The sequence below is a fragment of the Sitodiplosis mosellana genome, unplaced genomic scaffold, assembly GCF_009176505.1.
Source record: "Sitodiplosis mosellana isolate CC-2019 unplaced genomic scaffold, AAFC_SMos_1.0 Smas_scaffold_5, whole genome shotgun sequence".
In the NCBI taxonomy this organism is placed as follows: Eukaryota; Metazoa; Arthropoda; class Insecta; order Diptera; family Cecidomyiidae; genus Sitodiplosis; species Sitodiplosis mosellana.
Window position 1 is genome coordinate 2,974,232 of NW_022595248.1, and position 22,849 is coordinate 2,997,080.

General features: G+C 36.4%; 2 protein-coding genes across 7 annotated transcripts in view; both read right to left on the minus strand.

Moving 5' to 3' along the window:
• Positions 1-9,332, minus strand: part of LOC129566804 (polypeptide N-acetylgalactosaminyltransferase 2) — a 125,739-nt gene extending 116,407 nt beyond the window's left edge. The window contains exons 1-2 of one of the 3 annotated variants that reach the window (XM_055443033.1): positions 7,985-9,332; positions 721-2,662 (exon numbers count right to left, since the gene is read on the minus strand). The gene's annotated coding sequence lies outside the window, so the exon portion shown is untranslated. Of the gene's footprint in view, positions 1-629; positions 2,663-7,984 lie in introns of all 3 variants that reach the window. The other 2 variants (XM_055443034.1, XM_055443032.1) reach the window with 2 other exon arrangements.
• Positions 9,333-9,575: 243 nt separating this feature from the next.
• The window catches only part of LOC129566806 (ATP-binding cassette sub-family G member 1), a 16,792-nt gene continuing 3,518 nt past the window's right edge, over positions 9,576-22,849 (minus strand). For all 4 annotated transcript variants that reach the window (XM_055443039.1, XM_055443037.1, XM_055443038.1 and 1 more), the window contains exons 2-10: positions 18,277-18,602; positions 14,088-14,205; positions 13,791-13,980; positions 13,053-13,198; positions 12,738-12,976; positions 12,421-12,680; positions 12,271-12,337; positions 11,743-12,101; positions 9,576-11,545 (exon numbers count right to left, since the gene is read on the minus strand). In XM_055443039.1, the coding sequence (XP_055299014.1) occupies positions 11,114-11,545; positions 11,743-12,101; positions 12,271-12,337; positions 12,421-12,680; positions 12,738-12,976; positions 13,053-13,198; positions 13,791-13,980; positions 14,088-14,205; positions 18,277-18,418 (1,953 nt within the window). In that variant the 5' untranslated portion in view covers positions 18,419-18,602 and the 3' untranslated portion in view covers positions 9,576-11,113. The remainder of the gene's footprint in view (positions 11,546-11,742; positions 12,102-12,270; positions 12,338-12,420; positions 12,681-12,737; positions 12,977-13,052; positions 13,199-13,790; positions 13,981-14,087; positions 14,206-18,276; positions 18,603-22,849) is intronic.

Consider the following 22,849-nt stretch of genomic DNA (forward strand, 5'->3'; position numbering starts at 1 on the left):
TTTTTATCTTGACATTTGTCGAACTACAGACAATTTCCAAAGCGTAATCCAAACATACCCTTGTGTGGTAAATATATAGCCGAAGATTGTGTGTATTTCAATTTGGTGAAGCCAAACGGAAAAGATAAACGAACATTTTTGGATTAATTTGAATGTGATTCGGATTAGCCGCAGCACAGCACCGGAACTAACTGCGAAAGGAAGATTAATCGATTTTGAGTCGAAACTGGGGTTATTGTTAAGAGCCACTATCGAAAATGTCACATACTGAATCAAGATATGCTTGATTCTTCTACACACCGCACTCAAGTTCGGTCGGCAACTCTGTTGGTTGTGCTTTTTGTACAAGCAAATGTGGCTATAGCACACCTTTCACTTTTTCAGATATGCTTCTTTTTGACTTGATTTCATCGTATGACCACGTGTTAATTTCGTATGCATTGATCCAGTCTAGATAACTGGCTAGTGTGTAACAACAAAGTGACATAATTTAATGTAAACGAGCGTTAGGTGACGTCGATTCGTCAATGATACAATCACATTCAATGCCCATGAAATAATGTCAAATGTCTCGAGAGACGATCGTCTTCAATCCAATTTCCTTTTCCATTTAATTAAATGTTATTTACCACGAACAGTTCATGCAATCTCAACGCAGTCAACAACACAGTTGCAACAGAATCGTCTCTTTTTCTTCCTTTTCACGAAAAATTCACTCACCTCACATTTGAAGCAGTTAAAGTTTTTCCAATAAATTTCTCAACAATTTCCAATTATCGATAGTTGCATTTCATATGCTTCACATCATTTATGTTCTGTTGTGTTTTCGTTCTTTTCGTGGTCACAAGTTTGTAGCACGAAATAAATTGACAAAAATCAGAACGCGTCGTTGTTCGAACGAAGCAGTTCCATCGAATCAACTGGTTTTTTTCTAAAATTGACTTGTTTTTTTTTTTGGTTTGTGTATTTCGAGAGTTTTCCGCTTTTATTTCGTCGATAATACCATTCGATGAGTTGTTATTGTTATATGGTTGTGTGTTCTTGTTTATATTTTATGATTTGTTATGTTCAGGCGGATAGTTGACGCAGGTCGTTTTCTTTCCTTTCATACACTTATTTTGTGGAACGATTTTCGTCATTAACCAATCGATAAACCACCCGACCACAAACGTAAAATTCCGAGGAAACACAAAATGTTTATGTTTGCTTGCGATGCACTAACAATCAATATGTGTGTGTTTTTTCCGCTCTTTCTCGTGTGATTCAATTGGTTTTTATTGCAAAAACGGATTGCATAGCTCGTATATATGTGATGTGAACTGGTACTTGAACTGACAAAACGGTTTTGCCCTGAATTCGCACAAATTTGTTATTAGTATTGCTTTTGTTGTGCTTGGTTCGTCTTCACTATTTCGTATTCTATGATGCCGATGTTGTTGTTGCTGATGTTTTTTTTGCTCTTGTGCGACTGTTGTTGTTATTTGTTTCTGTTATCAATGTTACTTAATATTGGTTGAACAGTGTGTGGTACAACAAATAATAAAACTAAACACGACCAGCAGCAGACGAATGTCCACTTTGCACTAAGATCGATGGTTGCGAGAGTTATGAGCGTATGAAAACACCAAACATTCACTTCATGTTATAGTCTCTCTCTCTCTCTCTCTCTCTCAACGGAGTGCAAAAACTTCTACCGAACGTAACTCACAAAATTGGTTTATTCCAATTGTTCGAGGCTAGTGGTTGGTTGCTGTCTCGTAGATGACGTTGAAAGAAAAAAAAAAATCACTCGTGAAGAAATTGCGTGATGATTCTTGTTGCCCGGCAAAACTTGTATGCAGCTCGATGACGAACTAAATCAATCAATCTACTTTGCGATTCGTTGAGTGCGTTTTTTTTATTCTGCGCCCTTTTATTACAAACTTCAAGCCCTAAACTTTTTTCCCGAAGCATAAACACAACAACTCGCAAAACTCAAGCACTTAATGCTCATTTATTGCCTGTGACTGATTCGATATCGTTGGACCGTTGGTTCGGCGTTCTGATCAGCGAAATAAGCATTCGTCAAATAATCAACTGATACACTATAATCGACTTAATCACACGAATCTCAAGAATTTTTTTTGCTCAGTTAAAATACTTTTTCTCTTTGTTTTGTTTGTAATTTGTTTTAAAACAAAATGGTTTCAATTTCTCTGCTTTTAAAAACTGAACGATTTTGTGTAACGGACCATGTGCTTGATGGTGAAATGGTTTCGTTTCGTATGCGCGTCACGTCGACTATGAAACTGGTGAAAAAGCGTAATACGTCCGATTCATTTGGTAGCCGCTACACGAATGAAAATCACAATCAGCTGCCGACAAGTTGTATCAAGTGTGCACGGCCTGAAGATTTTAGTGTGTCGACGCGTGCGATATTTTCGCTCAATCTCGCACATGTGACTCGTTGTTGGCTTCCATCTGTTAGCTTTCACTCGGTCTGTCGCTATTGTTGTGAGTGAAATTTCATCTACGCTCACTATGGTTTCACTCAGTTCGGCTGTTGCGACCAAAGACCGGAAAGAGAGCGATTCGTTTCTCTCTCTTGAGTAAATTTTTGAGATTTGTCGCTTGTGGCTTATGCTGAATTGTTCAGCATACTTCTGGCATTTTTGCGTGATTCCTGGAAAACATACCCATATTTTTTACGATTATGTAAAGGACTTTTCTCGATTCATGTTTGATGTTTCGACTGGAAAGGAAATTTCTTTATCCATGTGCTATGTACATGAGTAAATTTCAATACAAATCGAGAAAGAAACGACGGACATTATTGTTGATTGCGATTGTTTCCTGCTATTTCGAACAGAGGAACTTCATTTCGATGTTACATGCATTTGTGTACGCTATCGAAATAAAAGGTTTGCATTTTGAGTACCTTCCATTTTTGAATGAGCATATTGTCATTGTACCTGTTGAAAGCATGATTTTATCACAATACTGCCACTTTTTGCGCTTGTTATTTATTCAATTCCCTTTGAAGCTCAACGCTCTATGGGTGGCCATTTCGGCATGATCCATTCAAATAGAGGATTACAATACTTTGAAAACTGAAAAAAAAACGTTTTCAAAGGGATAAAAAAAAGTTTTTATCATTGAAAACAGTATCGATTGTCTACACTGTTGATTGAGAAACAAATTTAATTAGAAATGAATCAGCATGAATTCGGCACACACGAGTAATATTGTATGCCAGCGGATTGAATGGCCTTTTTTTGTTTAGTCAGATAATCAACACAACAATTCTTTTGGCCGGTCAATAGGCCATTTTGCACAAAATGTAATATCGTATGGTTTATGATATCGTCATGACCGAGGATTTTATATTAAGTGCACGATGAGCATGGAATATTCCAGAAATCAACTCACGAGTTAAAGAGTTATAGCTGGAACACGATGGGGCACGAGGCTAAACTATGAAATTGATCACTAAAAAAGTTTAGAATAAATCACAGTTGTTATGCCCGTTTTTACGATGCCAAATCTGAAAATTGAACAAAATTCAATCGCAACTGCATCAAAGCTCAGCAATATCAATTCTTTTGACAAGCTGAGGCATTCCTTGTGAATTGATCAGGAAACAGACTATTGCCATATCGACAAATAACAGAACACGCTCTCTTTCGACAGCGTCTCTTTGATGGAAATTATTGAAGTGTTGAAAAGTCGCTCTCGTTGTCGTCATTCTTTTGTTCGCGATGACATATTCAACAAAAATGTGAAGTGTCACTCGTGTCTGACACAATGGAACAAAGAAAGCTGCAAATCAATTTCCGAAAAGTTTTTTTTTTTCATCACAAATGTAATCAATCAATTGAGCGATGATGAAAGAGTTTTCCCCTTTCCCTCTCACTGGCTGGTGAACAATTTGCAAAAGTGGCATAAGCGAAATCAAATGAATTCATGGGCAAATTCGATATTGATTTGATTTCAATCCGCCCTTTTTTTCGAGACAAAAGAGATTTCAGTGCTCGTTTTCTATAAAACAAGAAAAGAAAAAGTTCACTTTTGGATGATGATGGTGGTGGTCTGGTTTGAATGAGCGGGTTGATTCATCGAAGTGAACGGTATCAACCGTTGTACCAAAAGCCATGATTAATTACGGCTCCACCAATCGATAGTCTGTGTGTGTTATATAGCATATCAATTGGTTGCATTACAAACAATTTGATTGTTGTGGTGACGATGGCGACGACGACAATAATGTAGAAAGTATTGAATACTTATTGTGTAATGGCGCACTCGTGCGCCACTCAAAATATTAATTGCGACGTTGAGGCGCGCGCGTGTATACACTTCACGAAATTTGATGGAACAGAAGGAGAGAGAGGGAGAGTAAGCCACAAAAGTTCATGTACTAAAAAATTCATAAGGAATCCGAAAAATATACCCTAAAACGTTTATTAAATGCCACAATCAAATAGCGGTACCTATGATTACAACGGTACATAGTGTGTGCATTCGTTCATGGTATTTGTTTGCAATTGGGCACAAAGCATGCAGTCGACAGAGACGTGAAACGTACAAAATTATAGACAAGTGAATCACAATCGAACTGCATGTGTTCCCTCTCTTGAGCCCACCAATTTGGAGTAATCGTCTCTGATTCATTGTGATATACAGCAAGTGGATTTTGGTATGGAACGTGCAGCGCGGAGCACCATTGTGTTCGATGTGATTTGCGATATCAAACCGCAGAACTGCAGCTCTTTATTAACCGCAATTAAAGTCGTTGAATTTTTGCAGCCTGCTTTTTTCGATGTGTGTGTGTCGTGCCGGTGTGTACATTTTGGAAAATTATAATCATCATTTCCCTCATCGTGGATTATTGAAAACCATTTGTAGCACCGAGTAAATCACTCCATACGGCAGCAAATATCACAAACCAAGCAAATTATTTATAATCATCGATTTTGCATTGTTATTATTTATGCTACGGCACAAACGTGACTAAACAATTTAATTATCATAGGAAGAGTGGATAGTTTTTTCTTCTCGTATTCCATTCCATTCCATCCAAATGGCTGGACAGATCTCAATCACAACGGTATGCATTAATTGCTGTGGTTGTTGGTTTCAATACACTTCAAAATGAAAACGCTATCCATTTCAAATGAACATCAACAAAACGAGATTTTTTAAATGAAATCCGGACAAAAGCGCGATTTTAACTCATCAAACAGTTGCAAATGCGCGTTCTCTCTCTCTCTCTCTCGCCCATAACAGCAGACAAAATGAAATCACGGCCTAATGGATGATTTAGTTAACGCAAGGCTTCAAATGATTCAATTCAATGCATAGAGAGAGAAACTTGATTTTTTCTGTTTCCATTGTGGAATAATGCGTGCGAGCGACCTACTAACTAATCAATGGCACAATCAAATCCACAGTCATGATATGTGCCATAAAAATTAAATTGGAATTATGTACGCTTGTTGTGCTATGGATTGTAATTAAACGTCATTTTTGATATTGTAAAAGAACCAAAGAACCACACGGAAACGATGATTAAAGAACCTTCATTTCCAACTTTCTGTTCAAATACACATTTCGCTTTGGTATATGGCCATATACTTGAGGTGGGGAAATGATTTTCCTTTCAAGTTGATTAAAAGAGAACAACAAATCATAAATGAAAGAGAATAAAAAAAATGAAAATTTGAAACAGAATAAATTGCTTTGACGTTTAGTCTTCCCAATTATCTTCTACTTTGAGTAACAAATGACTTTGACTTTGTAACTATGATGATTTCACCCGCAACTACAAGATTATGGTTTTTTACGCCTCATGGTGCGTTTTTTGCCCTTTGCTTAAGATATTTCCAAGGAAATAAATCCAATTTTCGTTGATTTCAAAAACGAAACAGTACATTTAAAATAGTTATGACAGAAGATATAATCCAAGAAAGATTCCAACAAAAGAAGTACGTTGGTTAGTCTAAGCGAAGTGTTTCTTCGGTTAATCCAAGCGGGAATTTAGTATTGTTGATCTAGGTGAAATTCAATTTCAGTTTAAATAAAGCAAACAGCAACATTTGATCAAACTCAAAGCATTCCAACGATTCTGGAGGATCAATGTCCAATATTTTCGTGATTAATCAAAGGCAAACCAGAACGCGTATTTCTTTTGGCATCATAATACTTTTCATTACCGTTTTTTTGCTCCTACATCCATGCGTTCGCTTGAAAATTTGCACAAAATTTGTTTGAGCCTGGAAGTTGCTTTGGGAACCGTACTGCTCTTTAACGATTCCGATTGCGTGTACATCATTAGAATGAATTGCAGTACATAACCGCTTCATTTGTGTGCAATAAAAATAAATATATAATTCGTTCCATATTTGCGCGTCGGGCGGCATTTATGAATGAGGGTTGATACATTTGCTATTCATAAAAATGATAAACAAGAGAAAGAAAACATTGAACATAAAATATTTGTGCGAGGAAAAATGGTCGGGAATTTGTTCGACGGCTGTTCGCTTTTGCATAAGCAAACAGAAAATGTGTTGAACCCTCTCACTCACTCACCCACACTCTCTGTTTGTTCTTCTGTTGTGATTTTTGTGTTGGATACTTTTGAAGCATATGTGCGACAAGGATTTAATTGCACGATATAAATCATTCAAATCAGTAATCAAGCAAGTATGACGCGATGTTCGAGCATGGTAACACAAACATCTATATAACGAAAATGTTGGGCTGGGCCGCCGGGCCAACACGAGGAATTCAAATCAAGTAACAACAGCAACAATTAAGTAAACAATCGTTGCTGTGACTCAACTTGTGTCTTGGCATTGCTTTTACCAGCACATTTGCTAACGCTTTTGCTCCGCCACCGCCACACAATTGGAAATTTGGAAATGAGAAGCGATTTATGTGTGTGTGTGTATATGTTCGTTCCTGCTAATGAACTTAACTGAAATTTATATGCTAAATTACGTTTGCATAAAACAAACGAACTTTTTTCCAAACTTTATACGCAAATATTTATGCGAAGCAAATCGCGCAAGACGCTTCATTCGCTCGGTGTACCGATAACAATGCAAAGTCGATAAAAATATGGAGAGAATGAAAAAAAAGAATGAAAAAAACAGCACGTCTGAGTACGTAGCGTATGTTTGCTGTAATTACTAAAACATAATGTAAATAGCCATGTTAAACAAGCAACGATATGCCAAGCCAAGAAGTCAGAATATGAACGATAGAATTGTGCACAAAAAAAAGAGAAATAAAACGGCGTACATGGTGCAGATATTGTAAGTGATTTCAGCTTGATTTCATCGAAAAACCCAACTCATGAAGCGTATGAATCATGAAGCATTACCGCGTATTGCCATAGGCACATTATGTGCGTAACAGCGGAACTGAAAGTCCAACTTAAACACAGGCGATTTTTTGCTTGTGTTATCGTTGAACGCATTTGCGCGCACTCCATTTCGCTTGCTAATATTTACATTCGACTGAGCCGCCGATTCGAGTCGATGTGTGTTTTTGTGCATGCACTTGAATTTCTCGCTGAATGAGCTAATGAGCAACTTTGCTCTGGAATCAAATATATTACGTTTTTCAAACTTGATTTTAAAAGCCCAACCAACACACAAATGAGCATCAATTTTGTAATTGATTCATTTGAAAGCGCATTTCAATGCTCCAATGCACCGAAGATACCATCGGAAGTGGCCTCAAAATGAAAGGTCATTGTTAAGATTTGCATAACTTCGTATCGAAAATATCTTTATTTTTATCGAGAAAAAAAGAGATCTTTTTAATATCAACACAGCATTTACATAACGATTTGACATTTTCACACGCCCTTGAATCGGAGACTGTTTAATTTGTCTCTCTGCAGTTTGCAATACGAGCTTTAAATCGAGACGGCTTTTTATAAACATTCTTCTTTTGAGACATGTCTCTATTTGGTCTTATTCACAAAAATTATTGTTACCATGTTCTTTTCCATATTCCTCATTTTGATGGTGTTTCTTCTTCGTTCGTTTGTTCGTCGAATCTAAATATTGACATCATTGGTTTTGATGTTTCGTGCGGCGTTGACAGGGAAATTCCATTGGAAATCTCTCTCACACTCTCCCAATCCCTCACGACAACAAACAAATATATTGTAATACACACTCGCAAAGAAGAGTTCTGTATAGATTTCCACTCAACATTGAATTTTATCGTCGTGTGTAGCACATGCCGAATATTCGTTTGTATCCATGTCAAACACACTCTCAGGGTGTATTATGGTGGTTGTCTAACCTTCATATAGTTCACTCAAAACACGTCATTTCTAGCCATTTATTGTGTTGCCCATTTCCACGAGAATGAAAACACACTGCTGTCACTTTTCCATATTTGGTTCATTTGTATTCTTAACACACACGGACTCAAACAACTTTCACTTAATTTCAATTTTAGAACGCAGAAAAATGATGAGTATTGATGACAAAAATAGAAACTAGTCACAGCTCAAAGAATGAAAGATAATGAAACAAACAGAAAATAATCGGTTTCAATACGCCGAAATAAAAAAGATAGGGTCCGAACACGGTTCTTACATCGCCAAAACTGCTTTCACTCGGTCTGAAGTGGCAAGAAAGTGGCGACGAACTACGTCTACTGCTGCTGCTGCTACAAATTCGCACTCAGGCCTAAGCGAACGAGACAGCAAGAAAAACACACATATATAACGCGCGATGATGCAGTCATCATCATAATAACACTAGCACCACATATAAAGGAGTGCACAATGTACGTAGTAATGAGGAAATGGCTCAATATCAATGGGCATACGACATAAAAACATACACTTGCGCAATTCAACCAGCCCGCACTACGATGAGTTCATTGCGAGTAGAATTTACTTAATGGCAATGCACGAGCATCGCATTTGGTACATCCGACCCCATTGCCAAACAGCCAGTTCACTTCGTCCGTTCAGTGAACTAAATGCGTGTATGTGTACGACTCCTTCAACTATTGGATTTTTTTTAGCTGTTTTTAAACTACGCATACGCAGTAAATTGACAGCTCCAGTACGAGTGACATGTGAATGAAACGGCATGTAAATGCATTGAAAAAATCGTCGAAAGTTAAAGACATAGCGTGTAGAAAATAAATCTTAATAAACCAGACACACACTCATTTAATCTGAAACACGGAATTGAAATAAATTGGCTGATAGCAGCAGCAGCGGTCAGCTTCAACTTTCACTGTGACAACAATATTGAATACCTTATTCATTTCGTAGCCAGATATTTGCAGTAAATAACCAATTTGATTGACATGTACGCCTTAAATATGTGTGTTTAGCCTTGAATGCGTTTTAACGAGATAAAAGCGACACTTTTCATTCGCTCTCAACACAAGCTACGTCGCCAAAAATGTTTATACATGACGATAACCCAGGTGAACTCAGAAATTTCGACAAAAACACATATTCGCCAATTTCACTGTGACGACCCACACAAAGTGTATTAGATCAGCGTCTGTATCACATCCAATGAACGAACGATAAAGAACAGTGGAAAATTTTTTCGATTCTTTTTCATTTTTTATTTATGTGCTTGAATTTTTTTCTTCTACTTCGTCTTTCGAAATGTTGTCCAATTTAATTGATGTTTCAGAATACATTAAGCGGATTAGAGCCATGCAAAATATGAACGCAACGTTTGATGTTTACAAGCAGTAGCAACACCGTATACTGTAAATCATTCGAATTAATTCAATCAACGCATTTGCAATTATCATATTAAAAGAGAACGAGCACCAAACTGAAGCCGTAACATGTACAAATGCCGGGTAAATAATATGAATTGCCGCCGGTTATACACACGCTTCGTACAACGAAAATACATTAACTAAATCAGCTTGAATGATGATGCGTACCGAACGAAATTGAGATAGACTGATCCAATACATTTAAATTCGATAAAATACGCATTATTGGATGGCACCATTTGAGTCTCAACTGAAATTCGATAATTTCATATGCACATGACATTCGGCTAATAGCAAGTTATTTGGCTTTTGAAGTATTTTATATGACATCATTTTGCCCGAAGAATCCGTTGCACGCAAATACGCATGTCTATTGTGACGAGAAAAAAAATCAATACTATCGTTTGTATACCGTGCATATATAGGAAGAAACCACTCAAATATCACTCAATGACGTACATTACATAAATGGGCGAAGCACGCGAAACAAACGATACATGCCACTTAGTGTCGATAAACACTGCGAACAGCTGATTTCTGTTTTATATACTGCAACCGGGTCAGCACATGTTTCGAACGTATAATGAATAGAGTCTTATTAGCAGTATGTGCGTATGCAAGGTACATTAGTTTTGCTATGATGGAATAGAGGGCGCTGGAAACAGTTGATATTTTGACAGGTTTTTTTTTTCATTGACGACGAGATTGCAAAGGAATTTTTTGGTGAATGAGAATGTTTCGGTGCGAAATTAAATTTGAGAATTTTTCATGCGAAATTACGAAGGAGAACTTGGAATTTTTACCTATATGTAAGTAAGTATAAGTGTACGTGTGGGTGTATGATGGTGGTAGAGTCTAGTCTATAGCACTGGTGTGTTGATTTTCAGTTAATCACAGATCGTTTAATCCGTCATTTAATCACAGATCGTTTTAATCCTGAGATCTTGGAATGGGCATTGAAGCTAAAAAGAACTACTTTATTTTATAAATAAAATTGAATCGTTTGGATTTGGTAGGAGAATAATAAAGAAAAGCGATAAAAAAAACTATCAAAACTAAAAGTAAGCCATGTTCATTTGATTTTTTTTTTGTTTATATGTACGAATTTCCTCTTTATTGTTCACAAACCTTTTTTTGTTGTTTAAATATTGACAAAACTTGTACAAATAAAATCTTAAAATCTTCTGACAAGAAGAAAGAACAGTCCGATCGGTTAAATCTACAGTGTTTTTTTTAAATCTAAAATTTAAATAAATTGTCTTGCTTACAAATCTATTTCACATTTTGTTTGAATCCACGCCATATAAAACTATTTGCCTGAAATGATGATAACGTCTTAACATAAAACACACCTTTAGTATTTGTATGCGGCAAAATTAAGATGTGTTTTGACAAATCGTCCCAAATACTGAACAGCAATGTTGTTTTTGTGTGTGGTCGATATGCGAATTTTTATCATATAAAATGCAGTGATTGTGAATAATAGATAGTACATAATGAGAGCAACAATTGACACCAAAAAGTTTACATCCTCGAAACCAAGCACCATTTTTAAGAATTTTGCCTTGGCAAACATACAGTAGACTTCACCATCGGGACAAACTGTATCTGCACGATCGTAGCTATACATTGCATCGATCAAACCTTCCAGACCGTATCGTAGGTAGCTGAATGACATTGCAATTCGAATGTAGGGTGATATTTCGATTTCGCGACCATAACCAATTCCATAAACAGCCAACAGCATCAATGGTACAGTGCAAATTGGACCCACGAACATTCCGTTCTGGAAAAGAAAATATGGAAGTCAAGCATTTTAGAAGTGGATTCGAATTCATTTCACTCGGTTTTTTTTTAGTTCAATGAACAAATTTATTTCAGGAACACACAAAAATTGGTCGAAAAAAATAACGACAACAACAAACATTCAATGCCAAAAAAATGATTACATGAAATTTTTTAGAAAAAATGGACCAAACTTACAATCAGACTCAATCTGGATGAAATCAACACGCCCAAACTTTCAGAAGTGAGAGCGATCAGCACGGCAATTGAGTAGAACATTGCCATTCGAGTGTATTCCAGGGGTTGGTCAGACATTACATAAATCATTGTGATGTATGCAAATGCCAGAAAGATTTGCAGGGGTAACTTTGCCGCTGTCATTGCCAAATAATACGGTCCTATTCGAAACCAACGATTAAAATGTTCTCGCTTCAGCAGTTGTACTTCCATTGGGAACTGGAGCAGAACGGGCATCAGTGGTATGTACATAAACGCGATGGTGACAGTGAAACAAAAGCCAAAGTTGAAGAGAGCCTTTGTTGCGTCGTTACCAATTCCTGAAATGAGCGAAAAAAGGCATATTTTCGGTTAAATTTTGAATTTAATATCAAATGTGAAACGTAATGCGAAAAAAATTTCAGTTCTAATGGAAAACCGTGTTCGATCATTATTCAGCCAGTGCTTGGCGGTGTTGAATAAAATAAATAGTACATAAATGAACCATACCTTGATAAATGCCGCCGACAATGAGTCCGAGGAAGAAAATCATGTAAATTCGAAGTTTGATGTAGCTCTGAAAATGGAACATCAAAATTACTACCTTAATCACCTTAGGAAAAGGACAATTTCCCTTTATAACAATAAAAACACTCTTACCGAATCCCGCCACATTTGTACGGTGCGTCTTTTGTACAGTGTACAAAATTGTTCCCAATTCGATGATCTCGCGCGCAAATGCTTCGGATTGATTTCTTCTTCCAGTTCATCGAAATATTGTCCGGAAATCTTTTCGTTTCGGTAATTATTATCGACGATAGCATCGTACGGTGTCCAATTTAAACATCTACCATTATCAACTGAAGAGATCATCTTGTCTATATATTCGTGGCCATATTCGCCGCTTGCAACATCAATCACTGCAAATAGAGACGAATGAGTAATCTAGTTTCACAATTGTTCGAATTTTGACTTACTGAAATCAGCCGGATTATAAGTTACTGGGCAATTTAGGCCGATGCTTTGTGTATATGGAATTAAATTTGGTCCTTGGCCTTGATAAACGCATTGCCCATTGGCCAAAATATAAACATGGTCGAACATTTCAAAGATTTTCGCCGATGGCGTGTGTACGGAACAAATTACCGTTCGACCGCCGTGCGCAATTCGACGCAATAGCGACACACACTGCGAACAGGATAAATCATCCAAACCGCTATGTCGAAATAAAGCAAAATTTTTAGCAACTCACGTATGGGTTAGGCGAAAAGTAAAACAAGTGAAAAACCTACGTTGTTGGCTCATCAAGGAAAATAACCGGAGGATTATTAACAAGCTCCAAAGCAATCGACAATCGCTTTAATTCACCGCCAGACAACAAATGGCCCATTGTATCGGCCGCCTTAGTTAATCTCAGCAAATCGAGAATCTCGTCAATCTATGGACAAATGAAAAGATTCAATTAAAAGCTCAGAAATTACGAAAACTATTAATCTTAATTACTAAATTGGCAGTTTTTTTCTGCCGGTTAACGGTTGAACTTTGGTCTTTTTTTTTCTTCGAAATTATTGAAAAATGGCAACTATTCTAAGTGTTTTATTATACAAACTTCATAAACAACTTAGATTTTTCATTGAGTCTATGATTAACGGCGCATAAATGCAATCAATTCAAATGGTTTAAAACGATTTAGTTGATTTTGTATCACATTTCTTGCAATCAATCGCGGATGGGTTTATTCGAACGTCATATCCAATTTGAAACCGTTATACAAAACGTGTTTTGATCTTGATTACTTGGAGAGAAAAAAAATTTTGTGTTCTCAGAAACAAAGAAAACAAATGAATAATTTTTTTCCTCGTCATCGTTTAAATTCATTCGATACTTAATGGATAATTAAAAAATTCTCCTGTATGACAAAGTCGAATCCCGTTAAAATCACTTCATTCGTCAATCAGATAAATCATGATGAGTATCGATTCTTCAATCTGTGTTAACTAATGAATAATGAACTCGCGTGTTTGACTCACCAATTCGAATTTCTCGACGTTCGTCAAATCGTGTCCGAGCTTTAAATCAGCGGCAACTTTCATGGCTTCCCGTATGGTAAGCATTGGTTGGAATAGATCTTGCTGCATGATATATCGTGACATTTTCCGGAACACTCGCATATCGCGCGGTCGACCGTTTACCAAAACTGAACCAGTTGCATCGGTGACTCTGTGAATTATTGGCAAATTGAATGTGCGTTTAGTAATGAATTGGAAATGAAAATGTTTTATGTTCAAACGCCAAAATGGATCGTAAATCAAATTTGAGGCGCTTACTTGTATCCGGCTAATACGTTCAAAAGTGTGGATTTTCCAGCTCCACTAGGTCCGAGGATAGCCGTTAATTGATTTGACTTGAATTTACCGCTAACACCTCGTAAAATCACTTTGTTTCCTGAAAATCGAAATTAGACACAGAGAGACACCATTATCTTTAAAGCAAAGCATACACAGGCAATAATCATTTAAAGGATTATTAACGATTCTGTGCAATGATTATTGTTTCTTTCTAATTGCCAATATAATTATGATAATTTCCCTATAGCCTGTAATATGTTATCGTTCATTACGGAGCTATGATTTGATTGAAATGCAGGAATAATTATGTCATTTACTGATCGACATCGTGGTAATTAAAGCTCAATATGCATCTAAAACTCGGGACAATACACGTGCAAGAGTGAACAAAAATGGAAAATTGAATGCTTTAAAAAATAATTCCAAAGAATCATACAACAGTTTCTTCTTTGAACGTATACACAATTCGTTCTTAATATATTCGTCAAATGTATGATTGTTTTCCCAGATTTTGGGCTGGAATTGAATGAATAGTAAAAACAATTTCACGAAACTACGTAAACCATACTTAAAATACGTTGGCAAGCAATCATGAATGCGATAGAACAATGCGGTTTTACATAAATGGACGCCATAATTCTATGTGGAAAGTCAATGAACCTGACCTAACAACAACAGCACCACATGCAGCACGGTGACTTGACGCATTTCATTGATGTGAGAGTGAACGAGCGAGTGAGTGAAAAGCACAGCGGCTGACCGAGTCAGCGAGCGGGAAGGAAAATGAAAGAGCGAGTAAGCGAGTGAGAGAATTGAAAGCTGCCCAGAGAAAATGTATTGTAAATTAAATTTGACGCGACGTGCAAAATAAGCCGACTGAAACATACAGCAACAACAACAGCAACAACAAAACGTGTAATATTCCGACACCATTTTAGGACGGGCGTTTGCTTTGAAATGCAAATCGAACCGCAAATGGAAACAAGGGTAAGTGAAATGAATGTACAAGGCGAATTTCATTCGCGCAAATTTTTTTTTTTTCGTTTAATCAATCAATCAAGTTATGTGATTCAGTTAAAATTCGGAAGTGTTTATCGCGGCAAATTATCGTTCGATTTTGGAAGAATCATCAACTTTTTACTTCATTAGCTTGGAATGTCAATTAATTACTGTATGTATTGTTACAACACTGTCGTATATTCTGTATTTCATTCTATCTGAATGAATCGTTGATTTTTTTTCTCTTTAGCTTGGGATGAACGAATTGAACAAAGTACACGAAATGTTTGTATAACAAAAAATGACACGTAATTTAGTGGTCATTGAGTTTGAATGGAAAGTTATATTTCTAAAACGGTTGTTTATTTTGCAGCGCGTTTTAAGCATTTCTAAAAATGACAGACAATAAAATGACGGCAATGTGCGCGGGGCACGACACAGAAAGTCAAACGGTCAAATGTGGAATTAATATGAGTCACTAAAAAAGAAATGAAGACTACGACGACGACGACGCAGGATAACAAAAGACGCGTAAAATTACAGTTTTGCAATTAGCTCCAGACGTGCAAAGTTAATTGCATAAATGATTTGATGCAGCAATTTATTGTTGTTTTTCTTCGTTCAAGTGAACCTTTTACACTGTTCGCAGAACAGAATTTGAATGAAAAGAATACAAAACAAAGGAAGAGAGTCAAAGAGAGAAACAGATTTGACTTTCAAAACATGAGATAATACGAAAAAAATGATTTATCTTTGCCAAATCGTCAGTTTCCTCGTTGTTTAGCATTGTCATTTGTCGTCATTTCTTTATCTCCTTGCTGCAATGCTCTTGTTATTTTTCGATAGAAAATCCCGAAACAGCAACAACAGATAGCCAAAACATGAAAACACGACGATTAAAAAATGAAATTAATAGCAGCGAAAGACGTATGCAACGTCCAGAGAAAGAGTGCTGGAGCGAAAGAGAGAAACAAACAAATGAATTCAACTACTGTCATTCAAATGAACTAGTACGTGTATTTGGCACAATGTCGAATGCGAATAAGAGAAGAAAAAAAATAGAACTTTATGGTGCTTACGTTGTTCTTTTAAATTATTTTAATTAGAATTTCGTTGATTCTATTTGTTTTGTTATTTTTTTTTTTCGTGACGTGTCGAACTTGAGTCACACCACAATCAACTAATTCGGGTCTATTCATTCGGTTGCGTGCGTTACCGTGATACGATTGCATTGGAATTTAGCGTAATTAGATTTGATAATTTGATTGTTTTTTCCGTAATAATTTCGATATAATTTGCCTTTTTGCGATCATCACCATGATTGAACGTGGTATTGGTGGGTAATATCACATTGAAGTTGAACTTTACTCGAATTTAATACAATAGCATAATGTTGTGGTAATGATACGGTTTTGCCCATACACAATGCAAACTATCGCAAAAATATGGAACTGTTTTGTTTGCTTATGACTTCATGAGGCTTATGACATGAGCTGATAAATTTTATCAGCGAGTGTCGTTATTCTGAAATTATCCAAAGTAGTGATTTCCTCTTCCACGCCAAACAAAGCAATACAAATGAGCATGTCATTTGGTTGAGGTGAACGATATGCGTACTTTTCAAAATAAATTCTCTTTTCCGGCACACTCTCGCCAAAGCACGCAACTATCCATCGACCGATCGCATAATGTTCGATTGTTTGCCCAGAATTGAAACGTTGAATGAAATGTTCGAATCATCGGGAATAAACGTTGTGTCGCAAACATATTTTGTCTAGCCTTTAAAATCGATATGATTGTCGAATGACGAAAATGAACGAGTGTGCTCATTCACACTCCCAAAGAACGTTTGTACATTTTCACACATCCGATTCAAACAATGGCTCTCACACATTCGTGCATGAAATCATGCGTCATACTCAGTGCACAAGCACATGCACATGCAATCTCAGTACTTTGAATCCGCAAACTGATCCAATTTTAGTGCAGTAAACTAGTTTGTAAGCAAAATGAGCACCCAAAAACAAACGAGCATCCACAAATCCTCAGTTAATTTGCAGCACGAACGACTATAGTTCAAAAACAACAAATTTATTTATTTGAAAGATTCGGGAGATCGTCTTTAATTAAATCCCGTTTCAAGTACTTTGACACTTGCCCAACGCACTCTTGACGCATTCCATGTTTCGAGATTGTTTTCTGTAGACTCTGCACTTTGTTCAGCGATGGTATGATTCGTGGGACAACAACAAATGAAAAGTGTTTCCAACACGGTAATCAATAAACAGTCGATAAATATTGAACTTTGCAGCTGTTTTCGAACGAACTTGAGCTTCGACTGCATCGATGCATGTCATTGACACATATCACTCGATGTGTGTGTGCACGATATGCTTATTCTACGTCTACAATTGAATCGTCTGTCGATTGTCATGTGGCAGTTACGTTGCTGAAAAATTGTCTATTTATTTGTTTTTCAATTGACGACTCTTGTGTTTTCCAGTTAAGTCGACGATCGGCACTTGCAACTTGAAAAACGTTTACCATACAATTCAAGATACACACACACGCACACAGTCAAGGTGAGTTAGACGACGGCGGCGCAGCTGAGCAACAGCCGCACTCGCGACATCGAATATTCAATGCATGTAGTCAAACCGCTTTTCGATAGATTTTTATTGGTTTTATATCGATTCGAATCAAAAGCGGTTGAAGGAGCACATGTTTACCGTATTACTTGTTTTGTTGTTGGCTTTTTTCCCCATTCATATCGACAATATCTTGTTTAGACATTGTAAATTCTGAAATCATTAATGGAGAAAAACGATCATAAATTAGAATGAAACATTGTATTGTGTAGCGTCTCTCGTTTCAAAGGTTTATAGCGCATAAAGAATGTGTTTCCGATTTATTGACGTCAATGAATCACACAATTAATTCGCTTTCATTTTGCATCGCAAATCGATTTTGCTATTCTCGGTCTGCGATTTAAACTAATTGATTTAATCATTTGTTTCAGTGGATTTTCAATGTCAGCGCCAGTTAGATTCAATCAATTTAATTCACTTCTCCGCCCATACATATTAATGAGAACATATTACATTGTATTTTTGGCTTCACATGGAGTCGATTTAAAACAATCAAAGTGAATTCTTCGTCCAATACTTACCGCTAATGTCCGGAACGGTGTACACCAAATCTTGAAACTCAATGTTTACAGCCGGCCAATGTGGCAAATATTTGAGGCTACGCGTACCATCCTGGTTCAAGTGGTCGCTATCTACACTTATCTCATCGGATGAATATTGCATTTTCGATGCTCAAACACACACAAAAAAAACAATGACGAATGAGTACCAATTGCTGAAGGTGCTAATACAAATCCACTTTTCAAAAAGTCACTCTCTGGTCATTAGAACGTTTTTCACGGTGATTTTTTTTCTATTCCTCACTCTCGGCTCACATCTGCTTCATTTGGTGGGTTTTGTTTCCAAGCTGCGAATAAAACGAGATAAAAGAAACAAATATGAAATTAAAAACGTATCAACGTTGATTTGATGACAAGTTAATGCTTTGTTTGCCGAGAAATATGACTTGGTAATAACATTGTACTCAAATTGCCCGTTCTCGCGGGCTAAACAAAAGTGTTTGTCATCATAACTCTTGTGCAGATCGATATGCTTGATTGGACATTATGTAGCGTTTTTCTTCATCATTCTCTCTCTCTCTCTGTCTCTCTCTCTGTCTCTTGCTCTCTTGTTCACTCGCATCGACAATTTCGCGATGGCTCAATCGATTCGTGTCATATTTCAGATCGAAAAGAGACAAGAACGCACGAACCAATATTTCACAAGGAACACGATGAATAGATCAAAATGAAAGACAAAAATCAACAGCAACTTATAGATTTTCCATCGATGTGCTGTGGCAAGAGTAATTGGCTAACTCATAAAACGTATATATTTCTCTTCTATATGGAAATGAGTTGTTTTCTCTATGTGCAACGTGCTGAGCGATGTCGAGCTTATTCTCAGCCGTATAATTAGTGCAAACGCCTTTGAGTCAACAACAACGCCCCGAGTAAAAGTCGAACATTCGCTTAATCATCGGTTTTCATATCGGCAAATGGCAATCATGTCTATAAATGACTCTGCGTCATCATTTTATTTATCAGAACAATTGATGCTTTGAATCATTTCACCAATCTTCTTCTCGCTCTCTCTCCCTCAAATCACACGGCTCAAACAATGCCAGTCTGAATGCAAACACAACAAATGTGCAATTGAAATGTTTATCAATTTTGCATTTGTTTTGTTCATCGTTTTTTTTTTTGCGTTATTCGTTATTTTCCGTCTGCGAAACACAGAAATTATATGCACATGAGTGTTTGCATTCGGGAATCATTTGAAAACACGCAACTTATATAACATATTCAATACGAAGTCAAGTTAAGTAAACAGAGCCGGATAAGAGTGAACGATATCAACTCGCGTTGATCGCATTGTATTGCCTGACAACTAAATCGACCAAATCGTCGTGTATAGCCATCGACTTCTGCATACTATTACGGAATTTTACGTCGCATTTTGAACTCGACGCAAGAATATCGTTGCTCAATCATAGTAGTTTCTACTACAATGGGGCGTATTTATTTACATTACACTAAAAATTGAGTTGAAACTCGCTTTTTCACTGTTTTTAAGTGCTTGTCACGATCATTTACTATAGAACATTGATGTCGATTGAAGTGGATTGAAATAAGAACTAAATGGAATTCATTCAAGTTTTTTTTTATCATATATATAATACGTTATTCAAATACATGAATAGTATCATTTGCAGTGCTAAAATATTTCATAACTTATCAGAACTTAAATCTTTCAATAAAAAACCTCATCTCGAATGGCTTTTATGATTTATTAATCACAGTGATACGGGCTGTTCGCTTGAATGCGATCGCCTGCATCAAATTGAAATTAATTCTATTCGGACTTTAACCTTTTTGAATGACAAAAGATCGCGCACATTAACAATCATATAATATACAAATATGCACTTGAAACATTGAAAACGAGATGATTCGCCGACGATCTCTCTGATGATCTCACATATACACTGGTTATAAATTGAACTTCAAAATTGCAAAAATATGAAATAACACGAAATCAAGCATTGAAAAATCGGAAGAAAAGGGAAGATGTAAAAATGCAGCAAAACAACTTGTTTTTCGACTGGTCTTGATTTCAGTCCAATTTTTTTTCGTCGGAAATTTGAAGTAGGATAAGTCTCAACAACATCATAAAAATGAAATATGAACTGTGTTACTAAGTCAGTTTTGGGGTTTCGATCACGTAGTCGCAGTGTTGTTGTTTGCATATTCTTAGCACAGACGAAAAAAGAAGCCAAAATCAAAGGTTTCAATATTTAAATGTGTTTTTCTTGTCTTAAAATTTGTTTCAGAGTGATCGGTGGATTTTTTGCGGAAATTTCTAATGGAAACGCAGTTATGACCGATTTCGTCAATGTAGCGAATGGCCAATTAAATGTTCAATGTTGCATATGTACACGTTTGGTTGTCATGGCATAGGCAATGATAGGTGACACTTGAGCACCGTACACGCCATCGTATGTGATTGCTGTAACAAATCATGTTCGGATCAAGCAACTTCAATTGCACCAAAAACAATTAATAAGAGAGTTGTGTAAAGCAAAAAACAAGACCATCGTATGTTTTTCGCATGTCTCTCTTCAACGAATTGAGGAGAAAAGAAAATGGTTGTATCGTTGCTGTGCCGGAATTCAACAAATCGACATTATTTGATTTGTGAGATCGCGATTTGTTACGTATTTAAATTAAGTCACATTATGCTACTGCTATTACTGCAGCAGCTGCCGTAGCACACCACCACTGACCGCAATCCAATCAATGCAATTTGTTTCAAGTGAAAACGAGATCTGTTGTCACACGCAAACACACAATGACTTGGACCTATTTTGCATCGAATCAGTTTTGCTTTCATGTGATTTACCTAGCCACGAATGTGACATGCTTGCGAATTTAACATGCTCGCAAAAAATTATATGTACTCTAACTGTTGAAATCATAGTTTTGCATCATTCAATCGGCTTGATTAGGCCGAGCAAAACAAAATGAGTTTATTTACCCAGACACGATTGGGACTTTTTTTTTGTACTGACCACTCAAACTCACACAAAAAACAACAACTTGCTCGCTATAAAAATCGACGCTTCATGACTATAGACTTTATCGCCTTTCACTGTACACTATCTAGTATTTCACTAAACATAAAAATTTCGTAGAATTGTATAACTGGAATCAATGCGAAAAAGACATGACAATTTCACTCGAAATGGAAAGTCAATTTCAGTTCAGGAGCACGATATCGATGCATTCGATGTAGTATTGATAGATATATTGTAGCTGTGTATCGAATGCCATCCATTTACGCTAGAATTTACGTCATTGATAAATATTGATTACTGAACAACGTCATGGATGAACATAAACAATGATATTTCGATTCGAAAAATCAATGTTAATGTTTTTTTTTTTTTTTTTTTGCTGCTCGACACATCAACCCATATCCGTATCGGCAAAGTTTGTTAATGAATTTTTTCATCTCCGGCTCATTAAATATATGTAAAATATTCGATGAACCATGATGATAGTACGGTAATCGTCGATTGTTCAGTTGTCATTAGAACGTCATTAGAACATTGTCCGTTCGTGCGTGTCCATGGCGCTTGATAATCATAAGAAGAAGATTATCATATAATAATCGACGTATGTATGATATAACACCCCGAGATATTCTAGTGTGATATCATATATATGTTCAATGATAACTCTGTCAAAACAAAAAATATCATAATTTTATTGGTGGATTCAAGTTTTAAAATCTTGGCGTTCCGCCTCATTATCATCCACATTCATGAATAATGATGCACGAGCAAAATGTGAGCAAAAATATCATAAACACCCGAACCAAACGGCAATCGCTTGAGTGAAAAAGTTAATGTCTTTGAAACAAGTTCTCAAGAAAAATCTTTTTATGTAACTCTGTCGCGTCATGCAAAAATGTCAACAGATGCTGAAAATGTCAACGCCAAAAAAGCCAAAAATAAATTGAAATATAAATAGGAAACTTCTTCAGATGATGTTTTCCGGTTGATAATCGCCAGGTTGTTTTTTTTTGAAGCTCCAGCAATTGGTTCAACCAACCGAAGCGAGTGTGCTCAAGCGATGCGGTGCACAATTGTTTAAAAACAATCATACGACGAATGGATTCATTGTTCACCTGTTTGTTTCGACAAAATGTCAACGGATCTGGATTATATCCATGAAAATAATCATTCTGTAGCATTGATAAACAAATGTTTTGTAATTTGTTATTTTCAAAAGCTTATCAAGGATGGTTGTGCACACCGGCGCGGTTTGTTGTTGAATTGGTGTCGTTTTAGAACCACTTCAAAATGGTTCTCTTTGTCGAGCGCCACAAGGAAAATGTAGGAATACATAGGAAAAACAAGCACTTTACCCGATAACAAACCACCGTGGAAGTTCTCTTGATAACAATCGTTTATAAATTATTTGCTTTCATTTATTTGATGACAAAACCATTTGTGAAACGATGCAACCGCTTTTTTCTTCTGCTAAACGACAAAAACCATTTCAATTGAATGTCCGAGAATGAAAACGCAACTTCTATTCACAACACATA